This window comes from Drosophila albomicans, chromosome X, assembly GCF_009650485.2.
Source record: "Drosophila albomicans strain 15112-1751.03 chromosome X, ASM965048v2, whole genome shotgun sequence".
NCBI classification, from domain to species: Eukaryota; Metazoa; Arthropoda; class Insecta; order Diptera; family Drosophilidae; genus Drosophila; species Drosophila albomicans.
This window is the reverse complement of record NC_047627.2, coordinates 10869392-10891970: the sequence shown is the minus strand read 5'-3', so window position 1 is coordinate 10891970 and position 22579 is coordinate 10869392. Positions and strand designations below refer to the sequence as shown.

Here is a 22579-nt window from a genome sequence, read left to right as displayed (position 1 = left end):
CCAAACCATACCAACCACGACTGCTGCCAACTTTCCCCCAGACTCCCCAAAGCACCACAAACCTCAATCCCAGTCCCATAACCTGCATAATTCTCCAACAGCGACTCCAACCCGTCAATTGGCAGAGTGTTAATTTGGCTACATAGCAAATAAATAAAAAACAAAAGAGAGAAAAGAAATTTACAAAAAAAACCAAGTAAGAAAACAAAAAGTCGAGTGTGCTCGACTGTGAGATACCCGTTACCCATTTCTACAGAACGAAATGATGATCAATGTGATCAACGCAGCGAAGCAACATCTAAGTTTATTATCCGATCGTAATGAAATTTTCAGAATATGACATATGAATGTGATTATGATTAATAATTAGCAATATCCTTATTTTCATTTGTCCCCTAATTTTGTAGCAAAGATTTTGTAACCCCAAAGATCGAACTTGTTGGCTTTTAAGTACTTCTACTGAAAGGGTAGCGGGTATGAATATATAGACAAATGCGAAATTCTAGTCCTCCGGCTGAAACCCACCAACAAAAAACCATGAACCATGAACCATGAACCATGAACCAGAACTAGAACCACAACCAGTACAAAACCAGAACAGACCAAAAACATCGCAACGTTAGGGCCCATTTCTAAAGTAATCTATATCGAGTCTTTTTTCAAGAAAAAGGACTTCCATTGCGGCACCTGAAAAGCGTTCCCTGGAAGCCTATTTCGCCGTCCAGCCGAGACCGTCGGGTGAGAAAATCGCTGCCATAGCCGAAAAGCTGGATTTGAAGAAAAACGTGGTACGCGTCTGGTTCTGCAATCAACGCCAAAAACAAAAACGTATGAAATTTGCCGCACAACAACACTGACAATCAAATAATACAGCCACACAATTAGGTATAGTTAGTAGTGTAACACCATCAATGACTGGACACGGTTCGGCGGGATTCGGATACTGATAGTCATTTATGACGGCAGCGGCAGCGACAGCAACAGCAACAGAAGCAGCAGCAACAGCAGCAGCAACAGCAGCAGCAGCGGTGGCAACAGCAACTACAACTATAACAGCAGCAACAGCAGCGGCAGCAGCAACATCATCAGCAGCAGCAGCAACAGCAGCGGAAGCGATAGCGATAGCGACAACGACAGCAGCAACATCTTCAACATCATCTTCTTCTTCTTCTTCTACTTCTTCTTCTTCCACTTCTTCTCTACCCATTATGGGCGACTATTATCTTTAGTGATTCGATTCGGATTCGGATTGGGATTCGGATTAGCATTAGGATTCGATTCAATTGGATGATGTTTGGCCGGCAACAACCACAACCACAATAACAACAACAACAACAACCACAGCAACAACATCAACAACAGCTACAACAATCTCACTCTACTTCTCATTTTACAGTCTGGGCAGCCCACAAACACAACTACACTTACACACACACACACACAGACACACACACAGACACTCGAGACACACACATGATAAAAGCTATAACAAAATCATATATAAAAAAAAATAAGCAAAAAACAAAAAAAAAAAAGATAAAAACAAAAAAAAAACATGAAGAAGAACTACAAGAATTTTTTAGGAACGAATAATGAAACAATGGACCAACATATCAAATGCAATAATTTATTCAATTGTATAGGAGAAAAAGGTGGGTAACAAAAATAATAAAATACACATTAATGCAAATATGTGAAAATTACAAGTCAGCAGGATAGAATCGAATACAATATGAATACACTACATCGATTGTAATGCACTAAAGCTTTCACATTAAACACTTGCAATTTATTCATTTCGAATCAGTGGACAGGGGGCAGTAGGCAGTGAGGGGCGTGATGAAAATTCGAAAACCAAGTTTAGCTGTATATAAGCTGTAAGTAAGAAAAATTTCATAGCTCTAGCTGTTCTAGTCCCTGAGATTTAGCTGCTTGAACCAACGGACGCACAGACAGACAGACAGACAGACGAATTTCGCAATAAATCTCTCGTTCTCTTTCGGGGATCAATTTTGATCCTGTCGCTGAGGATTTACTAGCGTTGAACTATCTCTGAGCCTAACACTTAAGTTATTTGCCAATGTCCTTTGATGTGCCATACTAATCATCAATTTTGCAATCACTTTTTTTTATTTTTCAGATTTTAAAATAAAAAATTAAAAAAAAAACATACGAAAAAAACACTTTAAAATGACGAATAAAACGAATGGCATAAAAAGCCGAGTAGATTCACAAACACATTAACACACACACACACAGAGCCACATCAACACCAACACAGACAGAGAGAAAAGCGACCAGAAAAACTCCATGAAATTGCTTCAAGTGATCCGATAATAAGAATTGCGCTCTTTAAAAAAAAAAGAAAAGAAACTATAACTAAGCTAAACTGGGTAAACTAACTAAACACACACACACACATACACACTCAAAAACAAACAGATACTTGAGAGTTATATTAGCCTCTGCATATGTAAATATATTCTAGAGTTTGATTCGATTGTAAATACCGCAGCGATCTCTTAAAAAAAAAAACTCAAAAAAAAACAACATTTATAGCGATGAAAACGGTTTTTGGTAGCTTCAAAAGACAAAAAACAACAACAACAAAATGAAGAACTTCAGTAGATGCAATAGTTAAAAGTTTAGCCCAACCCTCCGCCTGATCCAACTGAACCAGCTCCCGAACCAGAATCAGTAACCCGAACCGGATCCAATCCCAGAGGAACCTCACCCAGCAGGAAATGTTTTGATGCTTCCTTCAGTGCGTTATAGTGCTTAGTTTTGTTTATGTTTTGTATCCAGTTAGCGACATACTTAACCTTAGCACACATACACATCATACACACTCACATACACACACACACACACACACACACACTCAAGCAGGAGAACAACAAACAAGAACAACAACAAGCTAAAGCGAGTAATTTTTTTTCCTAATTATAAGTAAACTAATGCGAAAAATGTTAGCAGCAACTGAGGAAATTGCAACGAATTTAAACTGTTGCCAAACTAAACTAACGAAAACAACATAAAAAATGCAAATGCAAATGCGAATGCAATAAAAAAACCAAAAAAAAAAAAAATAACGAAAACACACACACAAAAAGAAAAGCAACCCCCAATTGATTAATAACTAAAACTAACTATAATATTACATATAAATATATATATTAAATTATAAAGAATTTTAATAAATATATTATATATACATTTTTTTTTGTTTTTTTTTTTTAATTTAGCACATTTCATAGTTCTAACTAGACTTGTACATATGCAAAATGATTAAAAATATATATATATAATCTATATATAGATACATACATATATATATATGGATTATCTATACAGATGCGTGTGAATGATTTTGAATGTGTAGCAGCCATAAAAAATCGCAAAAAAGAAAACATGCGCAAAATTCAATAATAATTTTAAAGTAAATAGTTTTGTATCAAATAAAAAACAAAAAAAAAGAATACAAAAAACCCAAAAAAAAATATATATAATTATATTGCCGACAAATTAGTGCATAAACAAACCAGACAATTTTTTTCAAGCGCATAATAATAATTATAATAATACGAGTAAATGCAAAAAAAAAAAGAAAACACAAAACGCAAATAATTGATAAAAAAAATGAAGAAAAATCAAGCTCATAACTACATTTAAATTTAATTTTAGTAGTTTCTAGACACAAAATATTGTAGCATGAAAATCAATTGATAAGCGCAACGGGCGATAAGTAAATAAAATGCAGCTAAATAAGCTAAAACTCAAATATACAAAAAATGCAAAAAAAAAAATTAAAACGAAAACAAACAACAACAAAAAAACAAACATTTTAATTTTGTACAGCATACGTGAAAGATCTTTGAGAAATAAAATGAATAAATTTCAATGCCAGCTCAGGATTTTTGAACCAGCTCGCTCCATGCTTATCGATTGCAACTATCGATAGTATGTAAAACCACGTTTATCTGATTCAGTTATCGATAGTATATAACGCATCGTTTATCTATTGCAACTATCGATAGTATATAAAACCAAATTTATCGGATGTAGTTATCGATAGTATATAACGCATCGTTTATCTATTACAACTATCGATAGTATATAAAACCACGTTTATCGGATGCAATTATCGATATTAGATAACACCGAGTTTACCTATTGCAACTATAGTAGTATAAAACCACGTTTATCGGATGTAGTTACCGATCGTATATAACAGAGTTATATATAACGCGTTAATCGGATGCAATTATCGGTAGTAGATCGAACATTTCAAACAACGCGCATTTGCCAGGGGAATAAATATCATTTATTTATCCTCTTCTTAATTATGCACAAATATCAAAAATGTCTTGTTTGCAAAAAGGAAATCATATTTTACTGACGTATGCATATTATATACATATGTATGTTTGTAAGTCATTCTTTAATTTTCTTTTTTGTTAATGGAACAGTAAAATATTGCTTAGAAAGTTAGGGGATTGCAGTTGTAGCTGAATAAAAAACATTTAGAGTTAACTATTTGGTATGGGATTTGAGCCAAGTTAATTTAGCATACAAATGCAAAGAAGAAAATGCAAAAGAATATACATGCCAGATGGAAAGTGAGACAGAGTGAGAAAATGATTATTTAGTTAAAAGTTGAATCATTTAAAAAATGATTTATTTTAATATCGGATACAGGTGTTTTTTTTTATCTTCGTTTGTGTCTGACAACCAAATTTCCAATATTGTGTTAACTTCGGCTATACAACAGCATTACTATACTACAGTATCTGAGTGGGGAGGAGAAAGAGAAAGAGGAGGCAGCGTCTGCTTGGTTTAAACCACCTTGTAGCGCCCCTTGTTAAAGACGTGATGTGCCGAACTGAGCTTCAGCAGCTCTTCCTTAATGAGACGGGTTATCTCACGCTTGGCCTTCTGCACAGCCAATTCACTGCAACTCTCGATGGCCAGATACAGTTTACGCTCGCCCTCGGGCGGATTCTTGCCCTGAGGCACATAGGTGCCGCGCACCGTGAGGCCAGCTTCGGAGTACTCGGAGATTTGGGCGAGCGCCTCCTTGGAGGTGACCTTCCAGCGTGCCTGCTGTGGGAAATCGTTTATCTCTAGCTCCTCCTCGTATTTGGTAAACGAATTGCTGTTGCTGCCCATCAACGCGGCGAGACTCTCCTCATCCTCCTTCGGCTGATAGTTGAGCTTGTTGTTCAGCTTCGCCGCCAGCTGCTCGACCACTGTGCGTGCCGTGAGCATCGGCTGTGCAGCCGTCGCACCCGGTTGACCCTTCATAATTGACTCGTTGGCTGCCTGGGTGACCTTTGTGTCCAGATTGCGACTGCTGCTAATCTTGGAGGCCAAACGCTTGGCCAGTTCCAGTTTGTCCGAGCCCATGCCAGTGGCAGCAACCAGCTGCTGTTGCTGCTGCTGTTGTTGCTGCTGTTGCTGCAGCTGTTGTTGCTGCTGTTGCTGTTGCTGCTGTTGTTGCTGCTGCTGAGCCAACGCCAGCGATGCGGGCGTCGTCGCATTCATGGCATTGGCAACAGCATTAACGGCAGCCAAGGCGTTGTTGCCACTCAGCGAAGTGTCCTTGACGGTGCGCTTGGCGGCAAAGATTTGCTCGATCTGCTGATCAATGTCCTGCTCGATGTCCTCCTCATCATCGGAGTCGGCCAGACCCAATGCGGCCTTCTGCAGTTTTTTGCTCTCCTTCACAGCATTGAACTCCTGCTCATCGAACTTGAATCCCTTGCCACTGAAGCCGCCGCCCGTGTGCACCGTTTTGCCCTCAGCCTCCTGCGCGGTCTTGTAGTCGGTCCACAGAGTCTGCAGCTCGGCGGGCACCGGTGTGCCGGACAAGTCGAGGGCGCGTATCACGTCACCGGCATAGCGCGACTGCTCGGGTGTAATGAAGGTGAAGGCGCTACCCTTGTTGCCAGCACGTCCAGTGCGTCCGCATCTGCAAAAGCAAGGTGAGAGTTGAGTCAAAGAGTTAATGGAAAATGTGTGGGATGTCAGTTACCTGTGCACATAGTCCTCGTAATGGTTGGGCACATCGTAGTTGACAACCAGTATGAGATCCTTGACATCGAGGCCACGCGCCGCCACCGAAGTGGCAATCAGCAGACGCACTTTGCCCGACTTGAAGTCAATGATGGTCGAGTCGCGATCAAACTGATCGATGCCACCGTGCAGACTCATGCACGGATACGATGCCTTCATGAGGTCACGCAGCAGTATGTCGGCGTTCTCCTGCTTGTCCACGAATACAATGATGCTGCCCGTCTCCTGGTAGATGCCCAGCAGCTCGAGCAGCTTGAAGAACTTCGCCTCGTCGTTCAGTATGACAACATTCTGTTCGACATCCTTGCACACCACCGACCGGCCGCCGACAATCACCTCGACGGGCTTCTTAAGTATGCGACGCGCCAGCGCCTCCATTTGACGTGGAAATGTGGCACTGAACATGACCGTCTGTCGATCGGGACGCACGTTGTCAATGATGCGCATCACCTGCGGCTCGAAGCCCATGTCAAACATGCGATCGGCCTCGTCGAGCACCACGTAGGTGACACGTCGCAGATTCGTCACACGTCCCGAATTGGCAGCCAGCATATCGATCATACGCCCCGGTGTGCAGACAATTATCTCAGCGCCACGCTTGAGCTCGGCAATCTGTTCGGAGATGCCAGTGCCGCCATAGACGCACACCGGACGCAGTCCCAGGGAGCGACTGAACTTGCGTATGTCCTTGCCAATTTGCATGCAAAGCTCGCGCGTAGGCGCCATTATGATGGCGATGGCGCCATCGCCATCCTCCAGCGTCGGCTGATCCAGAATGTGCCTAAACATTGGTAAAATGAATGCCAACGTCTTGCCACTGCCAGTTTTAGCAATACCTATCAGATCGCGCCCAGACATGATCGCCGGTATCGCCTGACACTGTATCGGCGTTGGCTTCTCGAAGCCCACTTTGCGCAGCACGTCCATCTCCTTCTTGCTGACGCCGCACTGCGCCCACGTCTGCAATGGCATTTCAATTGTATGGCATTAGTATTGGAATTGATTAATCTCTACAGCTAGTCGATTGCGACGCGCATTAAAGGTTACTCTATATTACAGAAGCTTAGCTGGCAAAGAAGATTGAAAAGAACGACTTCAAAAGTACATTAGTTGTCATTTTCAATAAGTGGGAATACGATGATGAGCTGCAGGTATATTTCCTGTCACTTTCATTAAGTAGAATCATGAAGCATATAAAGCTCATTAAAGCTTGATCTACAACTTCTGTAGCAACAAAGCACGAAGAGCATTAAAGCTTACTCTACATTACAGCAGTTTAGCTGGCAAAAAATATAAAGTAGAACGACTTCAAAAGCACATTAGTTGTCATTTTCAATAGGTACTCTAAACATAGAAATACGATGATGAGCTGAAGATATATTTCTTTCATTAAATAAAATCGTTGAACTTGCAGAGCGCATCAAATCTTCATCTACAGTTTCAGGTAGCAATAAATACTACATCGAAAAATTTAGTAAAATATATTATTTAGCAAGATTGAACTTCAAAGTTCATTTTAGCTTTCCCTACATTACAGTTATTAGAAAAACATTAAAAATTCAATTTGCTGCCACTTTCAATAAGTACCATCGCTTAATCTGAATATTGAGCTTCAAATCTGCGGTATTGAATATCACATGAAAGCTTCCTCTATACTAGTTTATCTGGTGGCAGGAAGGATTAACTAAAGAGCACACAAAATACTTTAGGTCTTGAACTTCTTCAGGGGTTATATGTATTTTAGAAAGCTCATTAAAGTTGGCTGGACAGCTTCAAATCAAACGAAGTTTAAACTCTTGGTAACTTTTCAGAAAGTTGATAGCCAAAAGTTTGCCAACAAATATTAAACGAGCAGACGTTAGCTTAATTTTAACAAATGACAGAGAATGTCATAATCAAAGTTACTGCCAGTCAAGATGATCAAATATCGAATGTTAAGGTAAGTCAAGAAATGAAAGCACTAGCAGGAATCAGCAACCAATGAACTTACAACTAAATGGACTTAAAAGCACTTCTGACGAAATCAACTTTGTTACTTAAACTGAATGAACCTAAAAGCACTTCTAATGAAATCAAATGACATCAACTTTGCTATGTGATATACTGTCGCTTAATACTCTGTAACTATGTACCTTGATGGGCTTGGGGCAGCCCTTGCCCTTAACCTGGACTCCCTCCAGTTCGGTGCGATATTTTTCCACATCGGCACTTGTCATACGCGCCAACTCCGGCACTTCCACATAGAAATTCTTGCGAAACGGAGCGTAACGCACTGAGGAATGATCGATTTTGGCGAGCTCTTTGCGATGCTTCATGGCCAGATTGACGGCCGTGTCGCGAATATCCTCCAGCTCATCCTCACTGGAGTACTCCAGACTATCCATATTCTGTTCAATCAGTTCGCCCTTCTTCACGGCCGTCGACTTCTTCTTGGCCACTCCCGTCAAGATGACAACGCCTTGTGATTTGGCTGGATTTACAAAGTTATTGACGCGACGCATCTCCTTGTTGACCTCTTGCATATATGCATCCAATGGATCGACATCATCATCCTCAGCCTCCGCAGCTGCCGCTGTTTCTTCCTCTGTTTCCATCGCTGTCGCCGTCGATTCATTATCCTGTTCAGCGACTGCGTTTACCTCAGCAGCTGGCTCAGCTTCCACCTCTATTGTTTGCTTGACGGGGTCAGGCGACTCCTCTTTGGGTTCTGGCTCCGACTTCACAGCTGCCACTGTTTTTGTTGCTGTGGCTGTAACCGTGGCTGTTGTTGCAGGTGACGTTAAAACCATGCCCAGCACTTTGGTGAAAGTGGGACGCTTGAGGGGCGAGAACTTCGATTCAACCATGTCGTCATCGAAACGTTTACGTATGCTGTGGAATTTGGAGGGCGGTGAATCGGGCTCCTCCTTTTTTCCAGCGTCTAAGTCGATAATTGGAGCAGGATTACTGTCATCCTCCTCGGACTCGTCCTCCAAACTCCATTTCTTGGCGGATTTCGTCACTGCTACGGCCACCGACACCTTGGTATCCTTCTTGCCAGCCTCCTGTTCACGCTGCTTTCGCTCAGCTCGCCAACGCTCGATACGCTCGCGACGTTTGATCATCTCCTGTTCAAGACGACGTTGCTGCTCCTCTTTGTCGATTTCCTCTTCCTCGTCGTCAGAGGAGCTGCTCGATGAGCCCACTGGGATGACAACTGGTTGTGCGGGTAGCTGACGTCGAGTCTCTATCTCCCGCTGGCGCTCCCTGTCTCGTTCCTTGTCCCGTTCGCGCTCTCGTTCCCGTTCACGCTCCTTATCACGCTCCCGCTGTCGTTCGCGCTCCCTGTCCCTGTCCTTGTCCCGTTCCCGCTCGCGCTCTCGCTCCCTTTCCCGCTCACGATCCTTCTCCTTGTCGCGTTCCCGATCCGTTTGACGCCTGAAAATAGGAGTGAGCTTAGAAGGTATATTGTATGTGGGTGCAAAGACAATGTGTAGCTACTTTTCTTTGTCGTAGTCCTTGGATCTGGAACGCTTGCGACGCTTCTCTTCGCGCCTCGAGGAGCCCAAGGCTCGATCATTGTCTTTGGACGGTTCCTTCCGTTTGCGCTCGTCACGCATGCTGCGAGAGCTGCTGCTGCCAATGCTGGCGCCGTTTCTCGACGATGACGACGATGACGTTAACTTGCTGCCTCCTCCTCCGCCATTGTCATAATCTCCGCGTGCGCTGCGACTCTCGTAATGCTTGTCGCGCTCTCGTTCCCGCTCCCTTTCTCTGTCCCTGTCGCGCTCTCGCTCTCGATCACGGTCACGCCTGTTACAGACAATTGGAATATTATTTATTTAATAACCACATAAGACACACACACACACACAGACTCACCCAGAACTTTTGGACATGGCCAACTGCAACCAACCAACGACAACAACAACAAATCACACACTCGTTATCGCTGCAGCCCGCAAAATGCCGGCGGCTCTTTTTTAATTCAAATATTTCCGTAACTCAATTATTTGGTAAGTCTCTGAAGCGCTCTTCGTGAAATTGTCAACTTTTTGTCAGTACTTTACTTATAACTAACAATGTTGTGCTTGTGTCTTCATTAAAAAAAATGTTGCGTTAAATACGGGACAAAAATTGTAATCGTTTGCCCCAACAGGGCTGCAAAAACAAAACGAGACAAGGTGGCACCACTCTACACAGCATAGTGCTGCCTGACAGCACACTAATGGTGGCAACGCCGAAAATAATGCAATAAGAAAACCAATTAAGTTATAATTATTAAGAACGTTTAATAATTATAATAAAAAATTGGGTACACCTTATCTCAATAGTGCACATTTCAACAGCAAATGCATTATTTTTTATAAATATTACAAAACAAGTAGAGCAACACTTATCGATAACTGCCCAATCGCTAGTTCCAATTCGATTGTCAGCTGTGTTTTTGCGCCCCGCACGTGTTGTACCGCATATAAACAATTTTGAAATATGCTGCCCGACATCGAAATTATTGTGGGCACGTACACAGATTTTCTGCTCGGCTATCAGCCCGCCGAAAAGCAGGACGACAGTGGTGAGCAAAAAGTGTATCTGAAGCCGACATTTGCCGACAAATCGCACGCCGGCTCCCTCAAATGCGTCGCTGGCCAGGGACAGTGGATAGCAAGCGGAGGCAGCGATGATCGCATCTTTATCTATGATATGCGCACACGGAAGCAAGCACACATTGTCACCGCTCACGCGGGCACCATCAACGCCCTGGAATTCACACCGGACCTGACACATCTGCTTTCGGGCAGCGCCAATGGCCTCATGCTGGCGACACGCGTGGGAAGCTGGACAACGGAGGGGAATTGGAGCAAGGCGCACGCTGGCAAGGCGGTCACACATATTGCCTGCCATCCCAGCAGCGGCTTGGCGCTCTCACTGGGCGCCGATCAAGTGCTAAACACGTGGAATCTGGTCAAGGGACGTGTGGCCTATAGAACCAATCTGAAGAGCAAGCGCACGCTGGGCAGCTCACCCGAATGCCTCTCGTGGTCCACAGATGGCCAACACTTTACACTTAGTGGGCCGCTGCTCGTGGAGATCTGGAGCATTGAAAAGGCGAGCGTGGTGCGCAGCACAAAGACGCCATCGAAGCCAATTTGTGTGGCCTGGCTGGATGAGGAGAACGTCCTGGTGGGGTTGGAGAATGGCAGTATAGCCTGGATAGCATTGAATGCAGAGCAAGACGCAGCTGTAAGTAAACTGTGAAAGTTTCGAATGATCACATTTACTTGAGTTTTTACTTCGATTTCCAGCCGAAAATAATTGTGGCCCATGACACACGAGTCAAGGCGATGGCTCATTTGAATGAGACGCTGGTGAGCATCTCGAGTGCGGGCGAAATCAAGATGTGGAGCACTGAGATTGAAGAGCAGCAGCTGAGCTTAATTGCTAGCGTAAATATCGAGTGTCGTCCCACCTGCTTAGCTCTGCTTGATCTCAAGCAGTTTGGCAAAAAGGTCGCAGCTGTAAAGCCACTGCAGCAAGCTAAGCAAGTCTCCGAGGAGGTTGATGAGGAGCAGGACGAAGAAGAGGAGGAGGATGAGGATATTGCTTTAATGAAGCCGCGCAGCTTTGTGTCCATTGAGTACGATCAGGATGCCAAAGCAAAGCCCAAGTCCAAAACCAAGCCCGAGAGTGAATCATCCAACAGCAGCAGCGAAGATAGCGACGATGGTGGCGCCAAGCAGAAAAAGAAGGCAGCGACACCAAAGGGCAAAGCCAACAACAGCAAAAACAAAAATAAGCCAGACTACCAACAGTCCTCCAGCGAGAGTGAGAATGAAAGTGACAGCGATGACATCGATTTTGGCAGCAGCAGCGAGGAGGAGCAACGACGCCCCAAGAAAGCGCCCAACAAACGACAGTCGAACACCAATCACAAGCAGCGCGCTAAGCAAACAAAAAAGAAATAAACCATCCTCCCACTCTGTTTAATTCATTTTACTATCTTTTTGTTTGTCAATAAATAAGAATTGTTTCTTTTCTAATTAGAAATCTTTGAATCATTTGTGATTTCGAATGTGAGATAATTTTGAATATATGTTAAACAATATTCATACCACATATACCGCAAAACTACTAAAAATATACCGAAGGTCATATTTGGTATATCGATGTATATAAAAATATACTGAATAATATACCACAAAATTACTAGAATATATCGAAGATCATATTTGGCATATCCATCAAGTACATTTGATATACCACATAGGTAAAAATATACCACATCGTCAGCCAAAACAGTACGGGTAATTTGCCTCACAGAAGTATTTCACAAATAACTTCTTAAATTGATTTCGATTGTAATCAAATTTTCAGGAATCAAAAATACTATAGTTATTATTGTCTATTCCAAAACTCGCGACTCTATCATCAAAATTACGCTTATTATTAGATTTTTGTCGATTTGCTTAGGCGAAATTGATTGTGGCAAAAATTTGAATCAAACTTATGAAGTCGAAGATACCTCCTTCTGCCTGTTACATAGATTTCATAGAGACACCAAGTTATAATACCCTTCTACCTTATGGGTAGCGGTTAAAAAAATAGCAGTGAGATTGCTTAAGTTTTTGTTGTTTATTACATATACATAGTTTTATAGTCAATTGGTGATATTGATAACATTATTTGTGTAACAATCTTTATATGTATGCATATACTTAGAACGGACAACAGGGACAAGTTTGGATGCCCATCTCTTGCATCCGCCTCATCGGCATCGCCTCTGAATTCAACAACAATTATTTGTGGGCCAGCGGGCGCTCGCTACAGTGAGTTTTGGTTGGTTGCTTGGCTGGTGGAGTCTCAGTTGGCCAGAAAGTATTGGAGGAGCTTAAGGTAAATGCGTTCGAGCAGCGGCCACATGTACTCCACAAGGAACTGCAACAGGTGTCGGAGCGGGGGACACAGCGTGCACATGTAATCCGTTAGGGCGTCCAGCACACGCAGCACCAAGGGTCAGTTGTTGCGCTCCAATTGTATATAGAATCCATGGCCATTGCCATTGCCATTGCCATCGCTACTCTCTTGTTCATCGTTGGAGCTGTCGTCGCTTTGGTGCTTCTTTGCATCCTCCGGTTGCACTGCATCCGTGGAGTAGCAGCCATCGCTGCGTCTCTTGCTGCTGTGTGTCCAAGCCATCGGCTCGTTGAATTTGTCCAAATGCGCCAGATTCTGATAGACGTAGAGCAGCGGATGATCGATGTAGGCACTGCACTCGTAACACCACACGGACAAATCGCTGAAGCTCAACACCAGCGGATGCTGCTCCCGCCTGCAATGCTCCTCCATGTGCTCGTTGATGTAGCGACCACAGCCAATGGCCTTGCAGCTGAGGCACATCCAATTCTCCACTGTTGAAGCGCAGCCGCCGCAGGCGCTGCTCGTCTCTATTGCTGAATAATCGATGGAAAGGAAAACAATAAATAAGTATCGAACAGCTTGAAGTGTTTAACAAAAGCATAAGCTCTCTTCTCGGTCGATCCCATTCGGAATACTTCGCTATAGCTTTAGCTGTTATTCCAAATGGTCTGCAGGTTTAATCGACATTCAACAAATCAAACAATGATCAACAAAAACCCAAAACAGCAACAAAAATATATTTTTGCAGAAGCAAAGGAGAAATATAGAAAATAATGCCAGAAATTGTGAAAAATATGGAGAAAAAAAAGGAAAATATTTAGTAATTAAATTGCAAGTAAATATAGAACTTTATTATGAGAAAAAAATGAAATACTGCAAGTAAATTCAATTCTCTTTCTCATAATATTGTTTTCTTTATTTACATAATTTTTTTTTTAAAAATAGTAAGTTAAACAATAAATAAACTTTTCAGAATAATCACCGTGATAGAAAGAGATAAAGAGAAACACGAAGATAGATAGAGATAGAAACACATAGATAGATAGAAAGAGATAGAGAAACAAATGGACAGATAGATAGAGATAGATACAGAGCAAAGAAGCGGCAAAAAATAAGCACACTATAAAATGGTAAAACAAATCAAGAGCAGTAAACACAAGCACAGCCAGAAAGAAGCGAGAGGGATCGACAATAACGGAGATAGCGAAGATAATACGATATATGGCAGGGATTATAGCTTACATTGCGGCGCCTCCTCCGGGCGCAATTGGCTCAAGTGTGGGCAGCTTTTGAGCGGATATATGGCAAACATTTCCTGCTGCTCGAGTGCCTGTCGAGAGCAGTGCGGAAAGAGCAAAGGGGCAGCAAAGGATGTGTGTGTAAAAGAGATAGTGTGAGGCGGGGGGAAAAAGAGATAATCGAGGTTAGTGTTCTGATGCTAGAGACAGGGAATATAGAGTGCTGCTCTGGTTGATCGTACCTCCTTGTGCTCGGCCATAAACTCGGTGAGCGTTTTTACCTTGACTTTGGGCTTGCTGCCGCTGGGTCGCTCCTGGCCACTGGCGTGCTCAATGCCAATGGCGCCGTCGGTCGCGGTTGCGTCGTCATTTGAAATATCCAACTGCTGCATGGTAGCAGCAAGAAAATCCTCGTTGTTGTTCTCGCCCAGCGCACTCTGCGGCAACTTGCAACCGAAGACCAGCGACTTCCAGTGCTTCCGTTGCACCTCCACGCACTGCTGCAGCGTCTCCATGCAACTCTGGAATGCCACCGTCGGCGGTCGTTGCGTTGTCGTTCCAAACTGTGGCGTCGGCACCGGATCCCCGAGCAGCGTCTTTGTGCACATGGTCATCGCATACGCTATCGAGTTCACATTGTAGCCACCCTCCAAGCACACCAGCACTCGTCCCCCGGCCAATGCCGACAGCCAGTGGGTGAACAGGCCGTAGCCCTCCGGCGTCACCTTGCAGCCGCCCAGCGGATCGCCAATTGCCGCATCGAAGCCGGCGGAGACGAGCACGAGTTGGGGATTGAACTCGTAGGCGATGGGCATGATCAGCTGCTGGAAGGCCAGCGCGTACTCCAGGTCGCCCATGCCCTTCTGTAAAGCAAAGAATATGTTAGAGTATAATCCAAGTTAATATTATAAATAATAAAAAAGATGGAAATAGTAGAAGAATTGCAAACGTAAAAGAGTTAGACTAAATATAAGAACTAGTACAAGTAAAGCAGCTGGTATAAGTGTGAAAAGTATAAGAGCGTGTAAGAATTATTAATATTTATAAGAATCAGTATAAGTAGGAGGAAAAGTGTATATGAAATAATGTTTATAAGAATCAGTATAAGTGCAAGTATGTATGAATTAATATTTATCAAAATAAGTATAAGTGTATGTATGAAACAATAATATTAAGAAGTATAAGTTTAATTATAAGTGTATGAATGAAACGTATGTATAGAAATTAGCATTAGATACACATTAGTAATAAGCAAAAACAATAATCAAAAGTAAAGAATAAGAGTTTCTCTAAGAATGGTGTAATTAAATCAGTATATTTGTATAAGTGAAAGTGTATGTATAATTTTTATATGAATCAGTCTAAGTGCGAGTATAAGTATAAGAAATAACATTTAAATATTGTTAAGAATAGGAATTAATTAAACAATAGTAAAATCAAAAGTAAACTATAAGACTAGTTAGAAGAGTGGAATAGTAGACGTTAGGAAGGTCATAATATGAATAGAGTACGTTAGGAAAATAATGTTCTAGGAATTGTGCAACACTTTCAAGTTGAGTTTAGAAATATCATAAAGCAAGCAGTTGTGGATAGTTCATTAACAATAAAAGAAAGCTGGTTAATATACGAGCAAAGTGAAACAGTTACAAAAAATCTTTAAGTATTATAGTAGCAGAAGTGTTTAGTTAATTAACAAAAAAGTTATGCAAAAGTAACAACTAAGCAGTAGTAAATAGTCAATTAGTATAAGCAAAGAATTTAGTGGGAGTATTAGACATGCAGTAGAAGATAATAACTAAAAAAAAAGAGTTCAATAGTCACAAAAGATAACTAAAAGAATACAAGTAATAGAGTTTTGCCATAGTAGAAGATAGCAAATGTGTATAAGACATGCAAAAGTCGATAGTTAATTCGATAAAAGTTACTGAATGAATTGAGTTGACAATATAAGACAAGCAGCAGCAGCAGCTGTATAAGAGTAACAGGTAACTTTACCTTATTCCAGGGTATGTTGACGTTGAAGCCGCGTCCGGCGTTCTTGCCCACCACATCGTAGTTGCCATCGGGTCCCTTGGGGAAGAAGGCGCCGTGCTCGTAGCGATGCACGCTGATGTACAGCACCTTGGGATTGGACTCGAAGATGTGCTGCGTGCCATTGCCATGATGCACATCCCAGTCGACAATGAGGATGCGCTCCAGCTGGTACTCGCGTATCGCATACTGGGCGGCAATCGCCACATTATTGAAGATGCAAAAGCCATGCGGCTGATCCGGTTCAGCGTGATGTCCCGGCGGTCGCACATTGCAGATGCCGCTGCGCGATTCGCCACGCAGAATGGTGTCCACAGCCTGGAGCACAGCGCCCGAGGCGAGCGAGGCACACTCATAAGTGCGCGGATGCAGGTACACCGAATTGTAGCCAGCACCCAGCTGCTGCAGCTCCTCCTCATTGCGTCCCTGCAGGCGACGCACCGAATTGACGTGAGCACGCGTGTGCGCAAGACACACTTCGTCCGTGGTGGCTGCGCGGGCCTTGAGCGGATGCATGCGTGCGAGCAGCTGGTAGTCCTGGTGCATCTGATGGATCTGGCGAATGCGCATCGGTTGCTCCGGATGCGAAGTGTCGTGCAGATTGAAATGCTGCAGCATTTGCATGTCGTAGGCATAGCAAACCCGCGTCGCCGGCACCGAGAGTTGAGTGTCCCTGCGCAGCATTTGCAGACGCGCCGCATTGCTGGCGACAACCTCCGGACTCAGCTGAGCCGAGGTGCCACGTGTCGGATAACGCTGTGGTCCCTGCGGCAATGGGCCACCCAACCAGATGCGTTTCACGCGATGCAGTTGCTGCTGAGCCGCAACATCTGTGCACTGGGCCAACTCGTCGGCCGTGTATGTTTGTTGCAGCTGCAGGCAACGCCAGTAGGGTCGATGCACGAAGATGCAGTTGAGCAGCGCCTCACGCAACTCGGCGCTGGGCAATTGCAGTGGCTCGACCAGCGGCGGACAGGGATCGCCGAGCAGCGCACGCAGCGTTAGCGCCGCACCCTCCGACAGCGAGTCAACACAGTAGCCGCCCTCGAGGACGACAGCGACGCGTGCGTTGGCGAGACGCAGCAGCGGATTGAGCAGATGCGGATAGCAGGCGGGTGTCACCTCCATTTCGCCCTCAGGGCAGCCGAGTGCCGCATCGTAGCCGGCGGAGACAATGATCAGCTCCGGTTGATACTCGACTGCAACGGGCAGCAGCAGTTGCTGAAAGATGGCCATGTAGTCGCCGTTGCCCATGCCCTTGGCATTGAGGGGCACATTGAAGTTGTAGCCTGTGCCGGGACCAGCGCCAATCGCATGATAGTCCGACTCTGGCAGATTGGGCCAGAAGCTGCCGTGTTCGTAGCGATGAATCGAGAAGTACAAGACCCTAAAAAGAATAGTGAGAGAATGAAGTGCTGATTGACTCGACTGATTGAGCAACTCTCACCTGGCATCGTTGTAGAAGAAACGCTGCGTCCCCTGGCCATGATGGACATCGTAGTCAATGATGAGAATGCGCTGCAGCTGATGGTGATCGAGTGCGTGTTGGGCTGCCAGCGCCACATTGTTAAAGTAGCAGTAGCCATTGAACTCGGCCTTCATCGCATGATGGCCCGGCGGACGGATGATGGCCATGCCATTCTGTGCCTTCCCCGCCAGCAGCTGGTCCACCAGCTCTAGGGTTGAGCCGCTCGCCAGCAGCGACAGCTTGAAAGTGGACTGCAAGAGAAGATTAAAGGCATAAGTTAAAATATTAAGAGACTATTTAAGAGAACGAGCTTCAAAAAGTGAGGACACAAGTTCAATATTCAAAACTGTTGCAGAAATAATTCTACTAAGTGGAATGAGTAAGTGAAGTAAGATGTGATAAGTGTAAACTTCAAAAAGTGCACAAACTGCAACAAAATAACCAGATTATCTTCGGCTATCGTTTAAACTATGCTTAAACTATGCTTAAATTACTTTGACGCGCGTAGCTTAGTTCACTTCTACAAAAAAATCATTTTAAAATTAGATTTGCAATCTCACATTTCAATACTAATCACTATTAGGATAAGATAATAAGTGTATCAATTGGAACAACAACAGATTGTAATTGAAATTAAGTTAACAACCATCAAATAAATAAAAAAAACAATTAAGAAAGCTACAGTCGAGTGTGCTCGACTATGAATATGAAAATATATCACAAAAATACTATAATATACTGAAGGAGATGCCTCCTTCTGCCTGTTTCCTGGATGCACAAAGTTATAATACCCTTCTACCTTATGAGTAGCGGCTATAATACAATAAGGAATTGTACTCGTTATTACAATGAAAATGAATAAATAAATAATTTTAATTAAAAGAAATAGAATGTGAGAATTGCTTTTCAATTACAATTAAATCACGACCTTCGCTCTATGATAATCGCATTATTATATGAATATTCAGTGCACATTGATTGACAGTTGGAATCTAGAGCCTGCAAGCTAGTTGCGGTTTTTAAATGCAAATGCAATCTTCGTAGAGAAAATTGATACAATTGTTTACTGCTTGGTTGATATGCAATCTACTGATAACCGGTTCTAATCACAAAGATAACCCGAAGACGATCGAGATTGTGCACAAGCTATCTGATTGGGATTGTTTGGCTCACCGGATGTATGTAGATCGCGTCGTAATGGGAGCACAGTTCCTCCATTGCCGCCTCGTCCTGCACGCCCGATGTTTGCTCGAGGCACTCGTAATGTGCCGCCGAGTGCAGCTTGAGGATCTCCGCTTTGGTGGCCAGACGCGATGGCAACGGCAGACAACGTTCAATCAACTTCAGCTCCTTGCAACTGCAAACAAATTCAAATTTAAATACCGTAGTCAAACAGCAACTTCCAAAAACTTACCGCTCCAGGGTGCGGGTGAAGCGTTCGGGTCGCTCCTGATGCTGATCATCCCAGAGGCAGCGATGCTGGGCCATCGACTCGTCATAGATAAGCGCTGTGGGACCGCGTTCCATGTTCTTTGCATTGACGGCCTGCAAGATGTCGCATATTAAAGGTCATCCAGATTATATAGTAGGATGTAATATATATACTCACGTTCTGAAAGATATCGGTTACAGTCTCCTGCATGGCGACGTTGCTTGTTTGCGACTTGAGCATATTCCGTGCTCGACGTTTTGCCTCCAGCAGCGATGGACTCGGTTTGCGCATTCCACTGTTCGCATTCATCGAGCTCGTCGCTGACGACGACGACGACGCCGTCGACGATGCAATGCTCGACGCTGGCGCTAGCGCCGCTGTCGACGACGTCGATGAAGCTGACGCTGATGATGATGATGATGATGTTGGTGCCAGCTTGGACTTGACCATGGCGCGGGTCTGTATTTTGGCCTGTTGTGCGCCGCGTCGCGTAACGATCGGAGAGCTCTAAAACACGCAGAGAGAGAGAGAAAATGAGTGTATATATGTGAGAGTGTGTGTGTGAGTGTGTGGGGGTCTGTGTGAGTGAGAGAGTAGGCTGAATTTGCAGATAAGCAGCTAAGGCAAGTCTTCACACATTGAGGCTGTTCCAGCAAATAAATTCGCTTCACTTCATTCAAAGTTAGGAGCACAACTTTCTTAAGGAATAGTATAATAAATAATGGTTGATATGATTGTAAAATTCTAGATAATCGTACTTAACTTATTATAACATATTTCCTTTTGCAGTCTCAAACTTTCAAATGTTGTGAACACCTTTTCTAAGAAACTTTAATTTAAAATTATTGAAGTTGGTATTCTTCACCAGTTAAGGAACATTTCATAAAATAATACAATATGTATTACTTTCGAATAAAAAATAGTATTTAAAATAACAAAAACAAATTTAGCATATAGAAATACAAAATTGAAAAAGTAGCATATATTTATGAAGGAAATTTAATTTTTGCTCAGTTCAATTATTATTTTAAATTCGAAGCATTCTTGGTTTGGTTAATAAGTTCTGTATTGGATTTTAATTTTTCATTACTTGTGCAAATTTTTAATAATAGTCAATTTTAGTAATAATATAGTTGGGGAACCAAAAAATAAATATAAAAATTTTCACAGAAACATTAAACCCAACTTTATCAATAAACCGACTTAATTACAGATTAAGAAAATTCAAATTGTTAAATAATTTAATTAAAAATAAATAAATAAAAGTGCATTTTGTCATTTCAAATGCATTTGCTTTGGAAATAATTTATAAAAATACTGTTTATATAACCTTAATGCTTTTTACTTGTATCATTATAGAAACATTACATTTTGTAATGTTACAAATTGAACCTTCGTGATCATTGATCAGATCACGAACATTTGAAATAACAGCCAATTGACTCTCTACAAATTAGAAGCGTTTATTTAAAGTAATCGCTTAAATACACACACAAACTTATGGTGCACACATTAGATTTGTATTACAATTGACAAAATTATTTATTCTTATCAAAGGGAGTTGGAGGTGTGTGTCTAGCTTTTGTAATCAAAGTAGGTCGCTAAATTTGATACCCAAAATGTGACACCCTGTATTAGTGCACTTCAAGCTTTTCGATAGATAAGCCAAAGGTGGGGAGCACACAGAGAGAGAGAGAGGGAGAGAGAGGTGGGTAATAAACTAGAGCTGCTGTGGTGAGGTGAGGTGAGTAATTAGCAAACTGTTCAAGCAGGAAATGCCATTTGCCATTTTGCATTTTGCACACACAAACAACAACAATTACACCACATGAACAACACTCAACACACAACAATTGCAATACCGTTGGCCACAAAATCAACGCGTTAACTGAATGAACGGATTTGTGAATATTTTTTTTAAATGCGCTTGCCAGGCAACTTCTCTGCTCGTTGAGCTTCGACTGCGGCTTTGGCTATGACTGTATGTGTGCATATATATATATGTGTGTGTGTGTGTGTGGGAGTTACTTGTTGGTGTTAAGGTTGTTGCTTTTGCCGCTTTTGGTGCGAGTCGAAAAAGGCGCGCAACGTCATCTCTGGACTTACCATGATTATTGTTATGCTTTTTTTCTCTTTGCTGATGCTGTGGGAGCTAAACCTGAAGCTGCTCTAGTTTGTTGTGGGCGTCTCTTTCAATGCAATCCGTGTTGTTATCTCTTTCGCTCTAGCTTGCGTTGGGCGCAACAACAATGCGTGCGTGCGTGCGTACGTATCTAAGTCTGTGTGCGTATGCGTGTTCTGTGTGTCTAGGTCTATGCGTGTGTGTGTAATACTTTTTCGGCTGAATGTTTGTTGTGGCTGTTGCGTGATAAGCGTTTACGAATTGGCAGCGTATCGATTTGAATTTGAACTATAACTCTGGTCTTATAAATATCTAAACATATTATAGACTAAATACAGCTGCGCCTTGCATTAATTATAGCTTTATTATTTGCTCTCTCGCTCGCTTTCACGCTGTCTCTGTCTCAGTCTCTCTCTCTTTCTGCCCGTCTGTCTTTCTGTCTGCCCGTCCCGCTGCCCAACTCTTCCTGCCTTTTCCTTTTTTTTATGCTGTGGGTCGCGCTTCAGTTGATTTTATGTTTAGTACTTCTTCCTCTTCTTCTTCAGCTGCTTCTTCTTTCACTTCAATCTCTTGCTGCTGTTATTATTATAAATAAATAATAGCTATGCTATACACATGGTTTTCTTGTTGTTGTTCGCAAAATGAAGCACACGAAACAACAGAAGCAAAATTAATTACACAAACACACTCTCAAAAAAAAAGAAAGAAAGAAATGAATTAACACCGTTCTATTACACACACTACAACAACACAATTCGAGCACAAGGCCAAGACGAAGACGACGACGGCGACGGCAACGCGACGATGACTGACGGCTGGATGCAACAATGATTAGCAAAGCAGAATGCAGAATGCAGAACAAGAACTCGGACCCAGGCGAGCGACTAAATCAATGCGATTCTACTGGCTGGCTTGCTTGCTTTGCTTTGCTTTGCGCGCGGGCGGGAGGGGCGGTTGGCGGTTAACGGCAGGCGGCAAAAGTAATGTTTGTGTGACGTCTTCTTTTGTTATTGTTTTGCAGTTACAAGAACTCAATGTGGCTGTGTGCACCGAGTACTGAAACACTATCATACTAGAAAAATACCAAATACTTCTCAGTGTATCAATTCATTTGACGTTCATGCAAATTGATTAATGTGCTTTATTTTCTCTTATTACTTGATTTGACTATTACAAATTAAATTCAAATAATTAAGCACTATAATTAACCAACAATTAAATGCCAAACAATAATGCAGTGCAGCTGAAACTTCTAGCGGTTAGCGGCAATAAACAGGGTGACCGTTTAACAAACAACGTAACAATGGTCAATACGA

General features: G+C 42.7%; 4 protein-coding genes and 1 long non-coding RNA gene across 15 annotated transcripts in view; 3 read left to right on the top strand and 2 right to left on the bottom strand.

Annotated features, from left to right (window-relative positions):
- LOC117575282 (inhibitory POU protein) overlaps nucleotides 1-1109 on the top strand; it is a 40464-nt gene extending 39355 nt beyond the window's left edge. For 5 of the 9 annotated variants that reach the window (XM_052003203.1, XM_052003186.1, XM_052003219.1 and 2 more), the window contains 2 exons: nucleotides 665-828; nucleotides 886-1109. In XM_052003203.1, the coding sequence (XP_051859163.1) occupies nucleotides 665-828; nucleotides 886-947 (226 nt within the window). In that variant the 3' untranslated portion in view covers nucleotides 948-1109. Of the gene's footprint in view, nucleotides 1-664 lie in introns of all 9 variants that reach the window. The other 4 variants (XM_052003222.1, XM_034259452.2, XM_052003198.1 and 1 more) reach the window with 2 other exon arrangements.
- A 10-nt stretch (nucleotides 1110-1119) lies between these two features.
- LOC127565298 (uncharacterized) lies at nucleotides 1120-2550 on the top strand. The gene is made up of 2 exons (XR_007954663.1): nucleotides 1120-1652; nucleotides 2141-2550. It is a non-coding gene; the product is annotated as an uncharacterized LOC127565298 (long non-coding RNA).
- Nucleotides 2551-4323: 1773 nt separating this feature from the next.
- Nucleotides 4324-10210, bottom strand: LOC117566358 (probable ATP-dependent RNA helicase DDX46). Its single transcript, XM_034245852.2, is given in 7 exon segments — nucleotides 4324-5422; nucleotides 5424-5511; nucleotides 5514-5971; nucleotides 6035-7035; nucleotides 8208-9492; nucleotides 9556-9867; nucleotides 9937-10210. Coding segments are annotated over 7 exon segments (3747 nt in total). The 5' UTR covers nucleotides 9954-10210; the 3' UTR covers nucleotides 4324-4836.
- Nucleotides 10211-10484: 274 nt separating this feature from the next.
- Nucleotides 10485-12102, top strand: LOC117566365 (p21-activated protein kinase-interacting protein 1-like). The gene is made up of 2 exons (XM_034245863.2): nucleotides 10485-11298; nucleotides 11361-12102. The coding sequence occupies exons 1-2, from the start codon at nucleotides 10546-10548 to the stop codon at nucleotides 12018-12020; spliced, it is 1413 nt and encodes a 470-aa protein (XP_034101754.1). The 5' UTR covers nucleotides 10485-10545; the 3' UTR covers nucleotides 12021-12102.
- Nucleotides 12103-12672: 570 nt separating this feature from the next.
- Nucleotides 12673-22283, bottom strand: LOC117563205 (histone deacetylase 6). 3 transcript variants are annotated; one of them, XM_034253327.2, is made up of 9 exons: nucleotides 21248-22283; nucleotides 19319-19648; nucleotides 19124-19254; nucleotides 18883-19066; nucleotides 17689-17960; nucleotides 16206-17628; nucleotides 14492-15073; nucleotides 14215-14302; nucleotides 12673-13505 (listed from the first exon to the last, which is right to left on the bottom strand). In XM_034253327.2, the coding sequence occupies exons 1-9, from the start codon at nucleotides 21248-21250 to the stop codon at nucleotides 13069-13071; spliced, it is 3450 nt and encodes a 1149-aa protein (XP_034109218.1). In that variant the 5' UTR covers nucleotides 21251-22283; the 3' UTR covers nucleotides 12673-13068. The 3 variants fall into 3 exon arrangements, with proteins under 3 accessions (XP_034109218.1, XP_034101194.1, XP_034117194.1); XM_034245303.2 differs by having other exon boundaries at nucleotides 14453-15073; nucleotides 21248-22282; XM_034261303.2 differs by lacking the exon at nucleotides 14215-14302 and having other exon boundaries at nucleotides 13382-13505; nucleotides 21248-22282.
- Between the last annotated feature and the right edge of the window lie 296 nt (nucleotides 22284-22579).